The following is an 18,809-nucleotide window of genomic DNA, read 5'->3' on the forward strand; positions in this document are numbered from 1 at the left end:
AATACGGAGAGTTGGTTGATTGGAGTTTTCAATGATATGAGCTACTGTAACAAGATTCATTTGAATTGCAAGTGCAGTTGCTGTCAACACTTCATGTTCATGCATAAAGTGTCTTTCAATACGTCATCTTCTCTGGGAATCAGAATCATAATCATTATCACTATCAGAATTCATTTTGCTAGTAAATAAATTATGGAATAAAAATTGAAAATATTAAGAGTTGTGTGATAGAACAAATTGGTTTAATTTCTTACGGAGAGTTATGTTATATTATATATGCTAGTGGAGGCCGAGAGTACACATGCAAAGATGCATTCTAGATAGATTCCATGCATTTCTTACACAATTCTTTATCTTGCACCCCAATAAATAGATTCCATGCATGCATGATTCATTTCAATCTTGCCCACAATTCTTTATCTTGCACACACCCCAATAATTTCTTACATAATTCATTACAATCTTGCCCACAACCCAATAACCCTAATCAATAACGTACAAACCACAAGAAAATAAAATCCAATAATTCAATTTGACCCTATAAAAAGACTGTCTTTTCCTCTCTCAAAGGCACATTCCCACAAACATTAGTAATATTTTATTTTTGTATTATCAATAATACTGTCTTCATCTCTCTCTCTTTCAGTAACAATGTCAAGCAGGGGATCATCATTTAGCGTTGATGAAGACACAGTATTATGCGAAGCATGGTTGGATAATTCAATTTAACCAATTACCGGAGCAAATCAATCAGGCAACATGTTGTGGGATAAAATTAAAGAACAATTTGAGAATCAGAGGATGATACGGGGTTTTACAGAGGCATGAACTATGAGAAGTGTTACATGTCGTTGGCAACTTATAAATAAAGCAGTTACTTTATTTCGTGGATGTTTGAATCAAGCTGAGGATATGAACAGATCAGGAACTAACAAAATGGACATTGTAAAATATTATATATATATATATATATATATATATATATATATATAAAATATTATATATATATATATATATATATATATATATATATATATATATATATATATATATATATATATATATATATATATATATATATATTTAGCTATAATATAATTGATTAAACTCAAACTAATTTTTTTTTTTCTTTTACAGATGGAGCAAGCAATGAAGTTATATGTCACCAGGTCTTCAGATAATAAACCCTTCAAATTTGATCAGGCGTGGTTTATTTTGAAAGACTATGAAAAATGGGCGCGCCATTTAATTCCGACTACACCTAGTTTCTCTCAAACTAATTTTCATAACGGGTCTTCAGCTCAATTAAACGAACAAGATGGCATGGGGGGAACACCTGATTCTGAAATGCAAAGACCTGGTTCATCAAAAAGACCGGATTGTGGAAGAGACAAATCAAAACAAAAAAAAAAAAGTTGACAGTCAAAATGAAACTTCTCTCAAAGAATTAACGCGACAATCTCAACGAGCGATGGAGGCCATTGAGGCAGCAACTGACCGTGGAAAAAAAATATATGAAAGTGAAGCGTACTCTAATCCTTCAAGGATTAGACTTGTAGAAAAAAAAAAAAAATTCCGTGAGACATTGGCATGGGAAAGGGAGATCATGAACACAAATACATCGACTATGACACCTCAAGAAAAAGAATAGTACAAAAACGCAAAGAAACAAAATTTGAAAGATCAAACTCTTCGCAATGCACGGACTCCTTCAAGAAATTTGCACTTTGAAGAATACGGAGAAAGCAATTAATTAATTATTTGATTAAGAATTTTAAATGTTTCGTACGTATTTGATGCATTTTTAATGTATTTTTTTTTAATTTTTAATAAATGTTTTATTTAAATAATTAATTAAGTTGTTGCAAATCGGAATAAATTTAATCTTAAAATTGAAATTATAACAAAGAAATACAACTAAAGCAAAAAAATTTAAAAGGGTAGGATATAATGGTAATTGCATAAATTAAGTTATTAGAAAAACAAAAAAATAGATAATTGAATTCTAACCGCTATTGGGAGTGGCGGGTGGAAATATTAATTGAATTCTAACCGCCACTGGCTATGGCGTGTAGAGTTATTTGGATTTTTTTTTGCTGATCGCCACTGGCTATGGCATACAGAGCATACGCTATAGCGTTAAAAGTGACTGCATAAATAGAGAAATTTATAACGATAGCGTTGGCGGTATAACGTTTTAACGTACCATTGGATCACATTTTAAGTGAAATTTGGTGTTTTGCCACACCATTGGACTTAGCCTAAGAACATTAAAACTGGTTTTTCTTCATAGCCAAACCGCCTTAGCAACTATCCAAGACAACCCTAATAGCAAATCAACCAAAATGGCTCATGGCCAGCTTCAACACATGCCATAGGACAGACACTTGGCAGATTTGGCATTAGGCACATGCCAACGCACTTCAACATTACCAAAAAAAAAAAAACGTAATTCAATGTAGTATTAGGGCGAACCAATGCACCTTGGTCAAGTGAATCTAGTCCGATTTTTTTGATATACTGTCAACATGTATGTGTGAAATTAGTGGTCCAATATATCGTTCTCAACAAATTGAAAATAGCAGGAATTTTTGACATCTTACTAATAGTTTGGAATATATCACAATATCACGAAATATTATGAAAAGCAGGACACGTAATGCGAAATCAAATTCAAAAAAATCATTGAAATATGAGCGGGATAAAATGAAGTTAGTGTGTTCAGCTTGCTCGCCACTATTGTAGAGCAAAAAGTTCAATCAAAATTTGTAGAAATAAGAAAAACGAGAAAGAGGAGAAAGAAAACTAAATTTGAGATCTATCATCAGCATTCGTGAGTTTTCTAACTGTATCAGCCAAATTCATGACCATCAAGATGACACGTCTCATATACCGAGGTAACTTAAGGTACAAGGGAGAAAGAGCATATGATCTAGTCCGCGAAGCATTGAAGTGACGTGGACTCCAGAGAGGCATAGTAGCAAGGAGGGGTTCAGTGACTCGAGAGGATGTAAGATAATGGAACCGGAGTCAGGAGTACGGTATCTAGTCCGCGATATCTAAGGCGATAGGTGGACGGTTAGCAATCATGGGAGAAGGTGGTGGAGATCATGGAACCAGAGAGCAGTTAGCGGTTAGAGGAGGTATAAATAAGAAAAATAAGAAAGAGAGGAAGAAAAGAAGAGAGAGAGAGAGAGAGAGAGAGAGAGAGAGAGAGAGAGAGAGAGAGAGAGAGAGGTTGTAAAATCAAATAATACATTTCGATCTTAGAGGTGGAAAATTTTGATAATATATTTGGCGCCGTCTGTGGGGACCGAGAGGCCTACAATCTAGTGATAAGAAGAGAGGGTGATAATATGGCAACGATAGCTAAGAAAGTAAGAAGGAGACCAAAAAAGGTGAGAGAAGAAAGCAGTGATGAAGAGACTCTAAGTGTGGGGATGGAAGAAACGCAAGAGGAAGTTCAAGATGCGGCAGCAGAAGCAACCAGACTCCTACAGGAAGAGATAGTGAGACTAAAGGATGAGAACGATGGTCTTAGAAGAGAAAGAGAAACTACACAGAGACAGGAAGGGACAGGAGAGCCAGAGAATAGCAAGGTGGGAGGGCAGTATGAGGAAGCACCTCATGGACCAAGAGGCGATCTAGAGGGAGGCATCACGCTGGAGATGGTCCAAGAAGGAGAACCAAGGGGCAGCGAATAAGGTGGTGGTAGGACTTAATCAGAATCCGCTAGCAGATTCTGTTTGGAACTCTGAGGTACCTAAGAGGTTCTCGCAGCCAAGGTTCGAGAGATATGACCGGGAAGCGGTGATCCTGCAAACCACTTGCACCATTTCATGCGGCCGGATGCCGCCGCGGGCAAGAGAATAAATATGACGGACTCCATTGCATGATGTTTCCCGCCAGCCTGAAAGGGGGGGCTTCGGATTGGTATTACCGATTGACATCACGAAGTATAAGTAAGTTCGAGGAGTTGGAACATGCTTTCATGGACCATTTCATTCATAAAAAACGGAGGGTAGTTGATATCGCGGACCTCTTTAACGTCAAACAGAAATCCACCGAGACTCTTAGGGAATTTTTGTATAGATTCAAGGAGGAGACGTTGAGGGTGGAGAATTTGGATGAGCACACCTCGGTCATAGCATTCCAACATGGGTTGAAACAAGGAACTAGAGTCCACTTAATCAGATCCAAAATCGGGTCACTACGCTACATGTATGTGTTGTATCCGGGCGTCGAAAGTACATACATTATGAGGATATATTGCAGAGGAATACCAAGTAACCTAGGAAGGCAGAGAAATTAGTGCAGAGTGTAGGACAGGACGACCGAAAGGACAGAGGCAAAGATGCGACAAGAGAAGGGGGGTCTTATAGGGAAGAAACACACAAAGCCGAGAGAGGCAGAGACCAAGGTAGGAGGGATGTTCACGAAAGAAAACCATACCGTGACATAGAGTCAACTCCTTTGAATAAACCCTTGGAGGAAATCTTGCCGCTAATAAAAGGGATGCAGTATTATGAAGGTCCGAGAAATGTGCCTAGAGAATTGGAGGGGAAGTCGTTTTGCGCCTACCACCGGATCAGAAACCACAAAACCAATGAGTGTTTCACACTACAATGGCTGGTAGAGAGAATGATAGAAAAGGGGTTGCTGAGGGAGTTTGTCAAAGAGGTACATCCAATCGAAGGAGCGCTGACAATGGCTAGGATTCTAGGAACAATCAATGTCATATTTAGTGGAGAAACAGTGGGGAGGAATGTTCACTAGGACAAAGTAAGGAGGACGACCAGCGTACAGCAGATAAATGAAGTTTCGAGTATGCTGCGACCAGTTCCTGGGGCCGCTGTGGGGGACGGGAGGATAGAGTTCACATCGAAGGATCTGGAAGCGGTAGTCTCGCCCCACGAGGACACACTGGTGATAACAATAGCAGTGGGTAACTACATGTTGAATAGGGTATTAATAGACTGTGGAAGCTCAGTGGATTTGTTGTTTAGGGGCGCGATGGAAGAAATGAGTATCGAAAAGAAGCAGTTGAAGCCCCCTCAGACTAATTTGTTTGGGTTCAACGGTAGCATGACCGAACCCATAGGGGAACTGGTGCTACCAGTGACTGCGGGGCCGGTGACTGTGTTCACACGTTTCATGATCGCAGACACCACTTCGCAGTTTAATGTGATCCTGGGAAGAAGATGGATTCACAAGATGAAGGCAATTCCATCCACGTACTATCAAGTGATCCGCTTCCCAACTAAGGGAGGAATGTATGAGATAAGAAAGGGTCAGGTTGCAGCTCAAAAGATTCACCAGGTGGTGGTTCGAGATTTGATCCGCGCACCAGATAAGGGTATACCGAGAGATGGCGAGCCCCAGGCATAGCAATTACAGACCGCGGTATCAGACGAGGAATTGCCAATGAGGGCAAAGACAATGGATGAGGTTGAGACGGTGAACGTAGGTGAGGAGGAAAAGGAGAAATTTGTGTCTATTGGAGCAGATTTATCGGAGAGTTGGAAAGCAAAATTAACTGCCTTGTTAACAGAGAACAGTGATGTTTTCGCATGGTCCATAGAGGATCTAGTATGATTAGATCCGGAATTTGCTTGTCATAGATTGCATATGAGAGAGGGTGTCAAGCCTATCCGACAAAAGATGAGAGGTTTAAAGCCGTAGTATGCGCAAGGAATACGAGAGGAGATACAGAGGTTGAAAGTTGCTGGGATAATTCGCGAATGCCAGTTCACAGAATGGCTCTCAAACATAGTCGCGGTGCCAAAGAAGAATGGAAAAGTGAGAATGTGCGTAGATTTCATGGATGTCAACCTGCAATGCCCAAAATATTGCTACCCAATGCCGCGGATAGACGAGTTGGTGGACCGAACTGCGGAGTTTAAGTTTTTCTCTTTCATGGACGCATCAATGGGGTACAATCAAATGTTCATGTATGAGCCGGACCAGGAAAAGACCGCATTTGTAGTAGAAGGTGGAATCTACTGTTATACCCGAATGCCTTTCGGATTGAAAAACGCCGGGGCAACGTTTCAGAGGGTAGGGGAGAAGATGTTTGAGAGCAAAATCAGAAAGGGGATGAAAATCTACATAGACGATATGGTGGAGAAAAGTATAACCGAGGAGGAACACCTGGAGGGATTGAGGGAAACATTTTCGATACTGCAGAAATACAAGCTGAGGTTGAACCCTGAGAAATGCACCTTTGGGGTGACGTCGGGAAAGTTTTTGGGTTACATCGTCACATACTGCGGAATAGATTTGAGTCCGGATAAGATCAGGGTTTTGGTGGAAATGCAATCACAACAGAATGTGAATGAGGTTCAGAGGTTGGCAGGAAGAATCGCGGCTCTCAACAGGTTCATTTCAAAATCTTCAGACAAGTGTAGACCGTTGTACCTACTATTAAGGAAGACGACTGACTTCCAATAGACCGAGGCATGTGAAAAAACTTTCGAAGAGTTGAAGGTTTACTTGAGGAAAGCCCCGATCCTGTCGCGACCGGGGCAAGGAGAAAAGTTGTATCTATACTTGGGGGTATCAGAGTACGATATCAGCTTAGTATTGATAAAGGTAGTGGACAAGGCGGAGAGGTTGGTGTACTTTCAAAGCAAAACCATGTTAGATACAGAAACCAGATACAACAGGATCGAAAAATTTGCTTTGGCTTTGGTGTTCTCGGCATTGAAATTGAAACCCTACTTCGATGCTCACTCAGTAGTTGTGGTGACAAACTTGCCACTCAAATAGGCCTTGAAAGCGGACAAATCAGGAAGAATGTTGAAATGGGCAGTAGTGTTGAGCTCTTATGACATAGAGTACCAGATCAAGACAGCGAAAAAGGCACAAGCTATGGCAGAATTCCCCCCGAGGACCCTACTTGGGGGGAAGAAATGATTATGGAATGGGAGGGCGACACCAGTCACGACCCTTGGGATATGAGGAACGGATGGAGGGTTTTCACAGATGGGTCCGCGACCGACACAGGGAATGGAATTGGGGTGGTATTGGTTACACTAGAAAATAATCGTCTAGAATTGTCAATGAAGTTGGGGTTCGTAGCTTCAAATAATGAGTCAGAGTACGAAGCGGTGATAGCAGGGTTGGAGTTGGCCACTGATCTGGGAGTAAGTGAATTGATGGTGTATTCAGATTCCAACTTAGTAATATGTCAGATGAACGGAGAATTCGCAGCCCGATGCCTCAGGATGGCGAGATATCTAGAGGTATTACAGAGAAAAGCTAACAAGTTTGTTAAAATCAAATTCACTCATCTGAGCTGTGGTGATAATAGACACGCTGACGCATTAACATATGTTGCGGCGGTCCTTCCTGGAACCGAAGGCAAATCCACCGAGATCAGAGTGTTGAGCAAGCCAAGTACCTCTGAGAATGAAGGGGTTTGGGAAGTCAATGAGGAAGAACCAGGGTGGATGGAGCCCATAAAGAGTTTCCTTTCAAGGTTGGAGATCAAGGACAAACGAGAAAGGAAGAGAATGGAACAGGTCCCAAAAATATACCTTAATAGAGGGGACATGTACGTGTGAAACATCACCGGACCAATGTTGAAATGTTTGAGGCCCGGCAAGCGGAAGAGGTCTTGGGGAGATTCATGAGGGTGATTGTGGGAGCCATTCAGCCAGGTAGAACTATCACGCACCGCTTGTTATCACAAGGGTATTTTTGGCCACACATGAAGAGAGACGCAACCGAATATGCCAAGAGGTGTGAGAAGTGTCAAAGATTCTCACAGCTAATACATGCTCCTGTGGAGTCCTTGCATAAAGTGCTTAGCCCTTGGCCGTTTGCCATGTGGGCGCTAGACATTGTCGGCCCACTACCCATGGCCAGTGGCAAACGACGATTCATGTTGGCCGCGACTGACTATTTTACTAAATGGGTAGAGGGTGTGGCACTGCAGCAGGTTAAGGAGCAGGAACAAGTCAAGAAGTTCCTGTGGGAGAATATAATTTGCAGATTTGGGCTGCCGCATACCATAATCGCGGATAATGGGACTCAATTTACAAGGGGTAAGGTGCGAGATTTCCTCCAAGCGTTCAAGGTGAATCAAGGATTCTCAGCCCCTTACAATCTAAAGGGGAATGGTCAGGCAAAGTTGCCGAACAAAACTATAATGGATAATTTGAAGAAAAAGCTTGAGGATAGAAAGGGGTCTTGGGCAGACGAGTTGAACATATGGGCGTACGAGACCACGCCGCGGACATCCACTAGAGAGTCGCTATTTTGCCATGGCATATGGAGGCAGAGATTCCCGTGGAGATGGTGGAGGCCACGATCAGAACAAGGGCAGTGGAAGAGGGAGTCAATGAGACTGTATTAGCCGCGGAGTTGAACCTTACGGAAGAACGGAGAGACATGGCACGCATCAGACTAGAAGAATATCACAAGAGATTGCAGAGGCAATATGACAAGAGGGTAAAGCCACGTCAGTTTAAGGTTAAGGACCGCATTCTGAGGCGAGTGACCTCGGCTACCAGAAAGGAAAAGGATGGAAAACTGGGGCCCAACTGGGAGGGGCCCTATACTGTGGTTGAAAAGGGGAGCGCCGGAACCTATCGATTGCATAACCCGAAGGGAGAAGACATCGTGAGGCCATGAAACATCAGAATGCTGAAGAAGTTCCATGAGTGATGTGTTGTACAATTTTTTAATTAAAGAAACCTCTAGAGGTTGTTATTCGAGTGTATGGTGATATTTTGTGTTACATATTTTATCAACGAATAGAATGCAGCTTGGACCAAACGATATATTACATTATGTGCCGCAAATTATTGTCGAAATTGATTCAGGACGTAAGTTCCAACTCAGGGGAAAAATGAGCTGCCCCCACCCAGCCTCGTGGTTGATAAAGACAGCGGAGGGGTTGAGCCCTTCGCGGACGAGGAGGTCCAAAACCAGCTTGGGGGAAAACTAAGCTGCCCCCACCCAGCCTCATGGCTGAGAAAGACAGCGGAGGGGCTGAGCCCTTCATGGATGAGGAGGTCCAAAACCAACTTGGGGGCAAACTGGGCTGCCCCACCCAGCCTCATGGCTAATAAAGATAGCGGATGGGATGAGCCCTTCGCGGACGATAAGGTCCAAAACCAACGTTGGGGCAAATTGAGCTGCCCCAACCCAGCCCCACGGCTGACAGAGACAACAGAGGGGATGAGCCCTTCATAGACGAGGAGGTCCAAAACCAACTTGGGGGCAAACTAAGCTGCCCCCAAGCAGCCTCGTGGCTGACAAAAACAACGGAGGGGTAGAGCCCTTCACGAACAATGAAGTCAGGGGTCATTTGCAAATCGTTAAGCGAAATACATATTGTTGAGCGGAACATTCACAGAGTTTAAGGGAAAAATTTCAAGCAAAATGGAAAAACATGTTCCCAACGAGACAGTAGCTAAAGTGCATCAAATCAAAAGAGTGATTAACAAAAAGTGAGTAACTTACTAGCCCGCTGGGAACACCCAGAAATACGGGACACATAGTACCAAGACAACATAGTATCAAGACAACAAGTTTGAAAGCGAAGCATATCAAAACATAAAACCAAAGATTGAACTCCAAGTCACTGCTCCCCAACCATCTCTTTCAGATTTTGGCCCTCTGGCATTTCTTTTATGGGTGAGCCTTCTGATATTTCCACCACCGCATCATTGGTCCCCTGGACCGTGTTGAGTTCTTCTTCAGGAGGAGGAGTGGAAGTAGCAGTTGGATCAGCGGCCTGAGCAGGAATAGAAGGGGGCGAGGGGAGGAGCCTCCCAGCAGTAGTGAGTTCAGTCAGCTGGCGTTGGAGTTCCCTAGCAATTTTCTTTTCGGCCAAGTCGTGAAAGCGATCAGAGGCGGCTTTCAGTGATTGGTCAAGCAAGGTCTGAGCGGCGACCTCATCTGCTACCTTCTCACTCTCCATTATGACCTGAAGGTTAGTCAGTTGCTGGCGGAGAGCCACTTCCGCGGACTTGTGATCATTGTGAGCCTTGAGGGCTGCGATACGAGAGTCATCACGCTCTTTCTCCAACCTAGCATATCACGCCTTCCAGCCTTCAAGCCCTTGGATCTCATGCTTTACCGTGTCCAGAGTGTCTAGGGTGTTGGTTAAGCCGCGGATAACATAGCCTATATCCAAGCTCAGCTGGACACAAAAAGGACGTTAGATATGTTACAAATGAAAGACACAAGCAAGATAATCAAGACGAGTCCAACCTTTTCCCAACCAGTGTAGATAGCAGCACGATGTGCAACAAAGGTTCCATAGTCACCATAGGCTTGGTCTCATGGGAGATGTGAGTTGAAAAACAGTGAGGCGGCCACCGCAATGTTCTCTAAGGTCGAGTCTCGAGTGGTGACCGCGCGATCTCTAGCTTTGAATTCGGGATGCCATACTTCAGGCCCAACGGGCATGAGATCTTTGCCCTGGCGACGGGAGGGAGCCATAGGCCGCGGTACAACAGCGGCTAGGGTGGATTGGGCTGCGGGGGCAGTGGTAGTTCCCGTAGTTTTGCATCTTTTGGTGGGTGGCCCTTTCGCCGCCAGGTCAGTGGGCTCATCTTCAGGGTCGCTGTCCCATAGTTTGAGCTTGTTGACATCCATGTCTTGCGAGGGCAGAGGGGAGTCGGTGCCTTCAAAATCGTCTTCCCAATCAGCAAGGGAAGAGTAAGAGCCAGGGACACTAGCTGGGATGGATGAGACGGGTGCAACGGTAGGAGGGTTGTTAGACCGGGAGGCTGCAGCTCTTCGGGCCGCGACTTGCGAATGAGAGATCTTCTTTGTATAGCCCCTCTTCTTGGTCTTGGGGGGAGAAGGTTTGGGTAACCTCTCTTTAGAGGGAGGCAGACGGTAGAAAGGACCTTGGTACTTGCCAAAATCTTTGAGAGCAGGGTCTAGGAGAAGAGGAGTGCCTTTGTCAGGGTCGATACCGAGAATGTCGCACTGATCGCTTCCTAAACCGCAGAGTTTCTAGAAGATTTCAGAATAGACACCAGCGTATATTTGAGAGTGAGAGTCGGGCCTCGAACCTGTATCAGAGAAAGTTAAGCGCGACATCAATGAGAACAGTAAAAGGACGTATAAGCTGACCAACTACACTTATCGCTTTTGAGAAAGTGTAAATGCCTTAGAGAAACTTTAGGAGGTATGTCCGCCGACAGAAAGCTCCCGGACACATATAAAGGATAGTGGTGCCACACTTTATCAGAGGTAGTGATGTTAAGAATGAAAGGATATCTTTCGTGGACGACTACAAAAAGATTGATAGCCTACACTGCCAAACTTAGTACTCTTTTTTATGAAGTAATGGGTAATTATATCGCGGAGTTGGATTTTGGGAGAATTTGTTTTGTTATAAAAGTTGGCAGCGTACATGACACGCCATAAATTGTCAATACCTTGACAAGGCAGAATGTTGAAATGATTGCAAACTTATACGTCTAGTAATGACAAGGGAAATCTCAAGCCGGCCACTATTTGCCCGACTGTGACGACCAGACTTCCTGGTCGCGGATCCGACGAGGTGAGGGAAATGAGTCACTCCTGACACGTTTTCTAACACCACATCATCGGGGATGCCGTAAGCAGCCTTGACTGCATCTAGGTTGGGTCTGCGGTAGTACGAGGGAGGTGGAGGAAGTTTAAAGGGTCTCCCTGAGGTAGAGGGGATAGCGGCAGGGCTTGTCGATTCGGAGGCCAGGGACTTCGACCCATCCGCGATGGAGCTCTTAGACCTAGAGGGTGGGGTCTCAGATCCCTCAGATCTGACGACAGACGAGATTGACGACTCCGAAACAGACATGAGGCACGCAGAACAGGTGGGGGATACAAGAAAGGCCACTGATTTCCCAAATATACAAAGGGTGATACAATAAAGCCCAAGAGGCAAGGGAGAAATCAATGTTGATCGGAAACTAGTGAACTTAAAATGAAAAAGAAAGTAAAAAGAAAAGGAGAACAAACCTGACTTTCAGCGCAGCTGCGAGTTAAGAGAGAGAGGGCGTAGAGAACTGGAGCGAGGACAAGGGGAAACACCACCGGGAAAAGGAGCAAAGGCGGAGAACTAGGCAGATTAGAGAAGGAAAAGAGAAGGGAGATGGGGGATGAGGTTGAGTGAATGAAGAAGAGTGGAGAAATGAAAGAAGAAATGAAGTGTTCACTACTACAGAAAATGTCATATACCACTGTGTTTTAGAGTGGTAAAAAGCCTTTTACCACTGTTTATAAACCGTGGTATTAGCTGGGGTGGTAAATACTTCTGGCAAAACCGTGGTATAAACTTATACCTATTAACCACTATTTATTCTAAAACCGTGGTAATAACATTTTCAAAACCGTGGTTATTGCCCATTACGAAGTACTAATATTTCGAGAAACCGTGGTATAAAATCACCGTATTTGCCACGGTTCTTCCAAAACATTGGTATATACTTTTTTTTATTTAAAAAAAATCCCTAATTATTTAAATATTAATTCCAATTTCCAAATCACCTAATCAAATTCCACTTCAACACATATTCAAAACATTATGGTCCACATGACTAATTCTAAACATGATCTGAAAGCAATCCATACCCAATTGAAAATCCAAATTCTAGTTAATATAATCAATACAAATATATTATAAAGAGCCTCCAAACCAATTTATTCCATCTTGTCATGTATTCTAAAATTTATTGCAAGGAAAAAATGCCAAAAGAAAAAAAAAATCTCTATAACTTCACCAAGACCATTCTCCTTTGTGTTGGCATTCTCGTCTCAAGAAAATTCAGCCAAGAATAAACAAAGCTTGATCCCCCCTATAAAAGAAATAGCTGTGATTAAAAAACAAAGTATTCATTCAAGGATCAAAATAATTAAGAATGGGTAACATATATTCATTCAAGGAATCCCCTATGGACTCTTTGACCAGCAAGCTTACAAAGAAAATGTAACATTTGGCACCCTTCTAACAAATGAAGGTCAGTGAAGGCATGTTATGAATAAATATGATTTAAGTATATAGAACCCGGATAATATAAGCATAAAGAATCCGGATAATACATTACACAAATAGCAGTGATGATCATCAGATTGGAGATCGAGCATGCATTTTTTTTTCCTTTTAGTCTTCTTGCTTTTCCCTCCTTTATCGAATTGATACCCTACACAGCACGCCCAATGACAACAAATTGATCTATCAAGCTAGGAAAAAACTTGCCAATGTGAAAAGATTAATTTACCGTGCTATTCATCTAGAAGGTTTTAAAATACTTTAGAAACAAAAGCAACACTTCTACAAATCTAGGACTGTCCAAAAGCAGGGGAACATGATAAAGTATGAATCAAGCCAACTTACTTGTACCAAGTGAAATTTCAACCTTCAAAGAAAAATTGTTTTATACTCCTAAAGCTCAATATAGACATTCTTTCCACCAGCGCTTTTTAGTCCACATATAGGGATAACCAAACCTAAAGAACCAAGAAACAAGAGGCCTATCATAGGAGAATGGAAGTGGATGCTCCAAAAAAAAGATGGCATTATTGGCAATATGTTCTCTTTCCGTTTCATTTTGCATTTCAAGAATGACCAACCACTACCTATCAGACCAACCAAGGTAAAGAGATGAGCTGCACTAAATGAACCCGATATATAAACAACCAAAACATCCACCAAACTATGTGCCTAACCAATATACTTTATGTAAAATGAACTTTCCAACTATTTAGAATTAGTACTAGAAAGTTCACCTTGCCACATAGCAGTGGATCCAACATGAGCCTCAGACTGTAAGGGGCTAATTTGGTCATAAACACAATAAGAAGAAAAAAAATATATAAAAAAAATACAAAACAATAAACAAATAATGATAAATTGCAACGACATAACTACATGGACACGTGGTGGAGCCACGGTGCTTGTAGAGTTAGTATACTTCAGAGTGAAATCTCATGTAAAATTTCCAGTTAAAAGAAATCTTACATTTTTCTCTTAACCATAAAGAAACATATTACATGCTCTTTTGAAAGGAGGATTGCCGAGATGATATTTAGGAATTTCCACCAATTGTACTAAGACCAAGACTTGCTTACACCATATTCATGCATCACCCATACATCAAGGCACCGATCCACTAAAGAAATCAAACAAAGCTTCGATTTAAATGTTGTCAAGCTCATAAGGAAATCACAGTTGCTATATGTAGGCAATAACAACTCATACAATTCTTTTGTTCAAAAGTCGTAAGCAAGAATTAGTTTATTAGAAACATCAACTGTACTACTTGCTAACCAATGAAGAGCACCATTATGAAATAAACCCGGAGAACCATGGTTAAACCTTTAGTAAGGAATATTTTCATGGATTCTTCTCAACACCTTAGCATCAAAGGAGTACCCAATGACATTGACGACGTCAACATCAGCAAGCTCTAGCACTACTATGTTGTAATTTTATACTTAGCCATCGTACCAAAAACCAAAACCAAGTATGCCACTGATCCGCCGAAAATAGTTTACACCATTGTGACAAAAAGAAAAATAACATAATAAGTTTTCAAAAATGCAAGGATACTAAGAATACACCAACTGAAATTTCCTTACCTCATTAACAATTGAACAACCATCTCAAAAGACGGTTATCTATCCGTCCTCAAAGACGCCCACTATCCTCAAGAAAATCAGGTGGCATTTCAGTTTCACAACAAGACCAAGGATCTTCATATAGAGCTGAATCTTGATTTAGAAAACCAACTTCTCCCACACATCAAATTTCTTCCGAAATTACCCAACACCAAACTTTAACCCCAGTGGTGTATCATCTCTTTCATCTTGCTGCAATAGTAGAAAAATAGTTCTGCTTTCTTAGGAGCCCTTGTACCTGCATTAAGCACCACCAATCATTCAATTCAGTAGTGTTACACGAAATACTAAAATTTGGACATGCATGTCCACTTAAGTTTTGTTATTTACTTTTAAGCAATAAATGAGTACGGCATACCTTCATTTGATCAAGAGCAAGGTTCGTTCCAAGTGAAAGATACCACTTTTTAGGATGCTCCTTCACCCATTTTTCAGCCCATGTCGTCTTTCCAGACGCCGACAATTCGACAATCCGACCATTATTATCAATTCACAATCCTTGGCATTGCCAAAAACAGGTCCCATTACAACATTTTCATGGGCAAATGCATAATCCCAATCCTTAAAGCCTACATCAGGAAGTCCATCTTCAACACTGAATTGCATCTCAACCACAACGTTCTTCAACAAAACATGCATAAATATAGCAAACTCCCATTTTCTCTCTCCCACAGGAGAATCCACCACTCCTATACCCTTTACACCAGCATCACTTTTGCAATACCCAACCATATACCAATTCTTACAAATCTCAATCGAAACCAATAGCCGCAATCGTATTCCCAACACCAAATGTCTCACCGTAATTTAAAAACTTCCTCTCATTCAAAAACAGTAGCAACAAAGGCCATTTATTACAATAATATACCCAAAATTTTAGTCCAAATATTGCAAAGAACAAGTTCTTTAATTTCAATAATAGGAACGACCTTACAATTTATTCAGTAATATTTAAGAAATGAAATCAATGAAAATAAGAACTTATGAGAGAGAGAGAGAGAGAGAGAGAGAGAGAGAGAGAGAGAGAGAGAGAGAGAGAGAGAGAGAGAGAGAGAGAGAGAGAGAGAGAGAGAGAGAGAGAGAGAGAGAGAGAGAGAGAGAGAGAGAGAGAGAGAGAGAGAGAGAGAGAGAGAGAGAGAGAGAGAGTCTTGTGCAAAATAATAAACTCAACTAGGAGAAAATAGGGAGAGATCGAGCAAAAATTGGGGAGTAAAATCCTTAGCAACGATTTTCAAGAAGTTGAAAGAGGGAGTTTTAGACTTTTAGGGAATAATTTTTGCCCATTCTTTTCCCTTATTTTTTAATTTTTTTTAGCGAGTGGTTTGGGTAGACCGGCTATTATCCACGGTAGGTGTAATGGTTCGAAAAACATAAACCACCTTTATTAAGAAACAATGGGGTATACGAATATCTAAAACCAAATTAGGCGATATATTGTAATACCGTGGTATAATGCATCTTATATACCACTGTGTCACGAAAATAGTGGTATTAGGTTGTACCAAAATTAGAAACATGAATTGTACCGTGGTAAATGACTATTAGCCCCTGTTATTAAGAGCACAGTGGTATAAATTATTTGTCCAACCGTGGTTAATGACTATTTTTGTAGTAGTAGTTTGAGCGGGATTCGAAGCATCAGGGGCAAGAGGGTAATTTTCTGGGTGCATAAACCCAAAAGCCAAGAGAGATGGACCAGAAGATGGGTGACACGTGGATTCCTAGGAACGAGGGGTCAAGTTCTGCAGGTAATCATGACGCGTGGGGGAGTGCTAAGTACGCATGGGGCAAGATAGAACGAGCTAGCACGTGCCAGTGGAGAGAAAACACACACCAACACGAAAAGGATACGAGAATAAGGGATCGTGAATCAAGTAAGCAGAAGATATCTCGGACCCTTGAACAGAGTTCTCCACGTGGTTTCGGGGGCTGAAAGGGGGCAAATGTATCAGCCAAATTCATGACCATCAGGATGACACGTCTCATATACCGAGGTAACTTAAGGTACAAGGGAGAGAGAGCATAGGATCTAGTCCGCGAAGCATTGAAGGGACGTGGACTCCAGAGAGGCATAGTAGCAAGGAGGGGTTCAATGAGTCGAGAGGATGCAAGATAATGGGACCGGAGTCAGGAGTACGGTATCTAGTCCACGATATCTAAGGCGATAGGTGGACGGTTAGCGATCATGGGAGAAAGTGGTGGAGATCATGGAACCAGAGAGCAGTTAGTGGTTAGAGGAGATATAAATAAGAAAAATAAGAAAGAGAGGAAGAAAAGAAAAGAAAGGGAGAGAGAGAGAGAGAGAGGTTGTAAAATCAAAGAATATATTTCGATCTTAGAGGTGGAAAAATTTGATAATACACTAAATGTTATTCAATCAATCGTGAATCACATTTTTCAAGTATCTGATAAATCGTAATTGATATCAATAGAACGTTGATTGATTGTTTTGCTATGTGCAATTAATTTTCATGATTCATGACTACTTAATTCGTCAATCATGATTCAAATTTAACATGAGATTGATTTGTTTTTGTGACGTGTTCTAAGTTGTTCATCCTCATTATACTGATTCGTGGTTTAGATGTTTAGATCTAATAATTCTATATATGCTATAATTATTCATCAAATTTTTGGTTTGGTTAAAGACATGTATTGTTTTGTATATAAAATCAATTTGTTCATGTATTATCATTGATGGATCCTTATTTTTCATAATACAATGTTTAGAACTTTGGATTTGGCATTTGAACACTGTGATTCAAGTGTTCAACGCAAATTCAAACCTGTTTAGATGAATTCCAAGATTAGATGTTTAGATTGGACATTTCTAATATATGGATGTTTGTTGAATTGGTAATATTTTTTATTTTAAGTGTATTGATGTGTTCTCATCCGATTGGGACTTGTTTTGTTCATTAAAGGTCAATGGAACACAACAAAGGGACTGATGAGTTTGAGCAACAGAAGCATAATTACATTATCACTGAGATCCAGTTAGAGATGAAGACAATGATGCAGTCGGATGTTTTAATACAAGAACTTGAAGATCATGAACATCAAGATTGGAACCATAACTATATTCTCACTGGGGTTGAGCCGGAGATAAATCAATAATGTTGTCGAGAAGTTGATACAAGAACTTGAAGATCGGGAACATCCGGTTTTGGATCGGGGTTGAGGTACAAAAAAGCATAACTACATTCTCGATCGCTGAAGTTGAGCTGAGATGATAACAATGATGTTGTCGAGGGAAATCGGGAACATCGGCACTTGACTCATGGGTTTGAGCAATGGAAGCATAAGTATATTATCACCGGTTGAGCCGGAGATAAAGCGATGATGATGTCGAGACTTTGATACAAGAAGAAGATCATAAACATCAAGAAGAGAATTGTGGTTATATTCAGCTGGAGAGAAAGATAGTGATGCATTCACAAGAGTTCTTACACAAAGTAGAATTTCTGCATCATCGGGATTGGAAACGTGTGGCTCGTTACCAAGTAGTTGCTGATGAATGGCGAAACATGGTTGGACCATTGAAAGAAGAAAGAGATTCATGGAGACGAGAACTTTCTATTAAGAAACAACTGCTAGGACAGGGCGAACTCAGGACTTCTCATTCACCTCCCTACAAGATAGATCGTAATTGTATTGGAGTTGAGCATCCAAAACGCTTTTGCAAAAACCTGTTGACCAACCTGACTCGCATTGTGAGGGAGATTAAACATTTGAGGGAGGACTTGGAATATTTGAGGAATATACGTATGGACTCTCTATCTGTTTCTGTTGCTGCTACTCAGTCTGACTTAAGGCTTCAAGCTTAAGGTGATTAATTTTTTGAACAAAATTATAAATTAAGCATTTGGTGGTGATTTGGAGTATATGGTCTCTGGTGCATACTAAAACATAGTAGTGATGATTTTACTTTTTCTTGTAAGGGTTACATTATACCATAATCCGGATTGGGGGCCACCTTTTCGACCGGGTAAGCATACCATGGGTGGTTGTGGGCTGATTCATCCTTATTGGGCAGCTCAAGGTAGGATATGTTAATTGTAAATGTTCATTCTGATGTCTAATTTTTTTATTGGTTTAGCTGTTACGGGAAACCTTCCGTTCACATTACATAAGATGTATCCACCTACGTCTATATGTAATCTTTTTTTTCTTTTGAGAGA

General features: G+C 41.3%; 2 protein-coding genes across 2 annotated transcripts; both read left to right on the plus strand.

Annotated features, from left to right (window-relative positions):
- Positions 1–4,827: 4,827 nt before the first annotated feature.
- Positions 4,828–5,388, plus strand: LOC147523295 (uncharacterized). The gene has a single exon (XM_086570371.1). The coding sequence runs from the start codon at positions 4,828–4,830 to the stop codon at positions 5,386–5,388; it is 561 nt and encodes a 186-aa protein (XP_086426497.1).
- Positions 5,389–7,061: 1,673 nt separating this feature from the next.
- LOC147523296 (uncharacterized) lies at positions 7,062–7,565 on the plus strand. Its single transcript, XM_086570384.1, has one exon. It carries the CDS (start codon positions 7,062–7,064, stop codon positions 7,563–7,565), a length of 504 nt encoding a protein of 167 aa, XP_086426510.1.
- The last annotated feature ends 11,244 nt before the right edge of the window (positions 7,566–18,809 follow it).

Source organism: Coptis chinensis, chromosome 1 (genome assembly GCF_015680905.1).
Source record: "Coptis chinensis isolate HL-2020 chromosome 1, ASM1568090v1, whole genome shotgun sequence".
NCBI lineage: Eukaryota > Viridiplantae > Streptophyta > Magnoliopsida > Ranunculales > Ranunculaceae > Coptis > Coptis chinensis.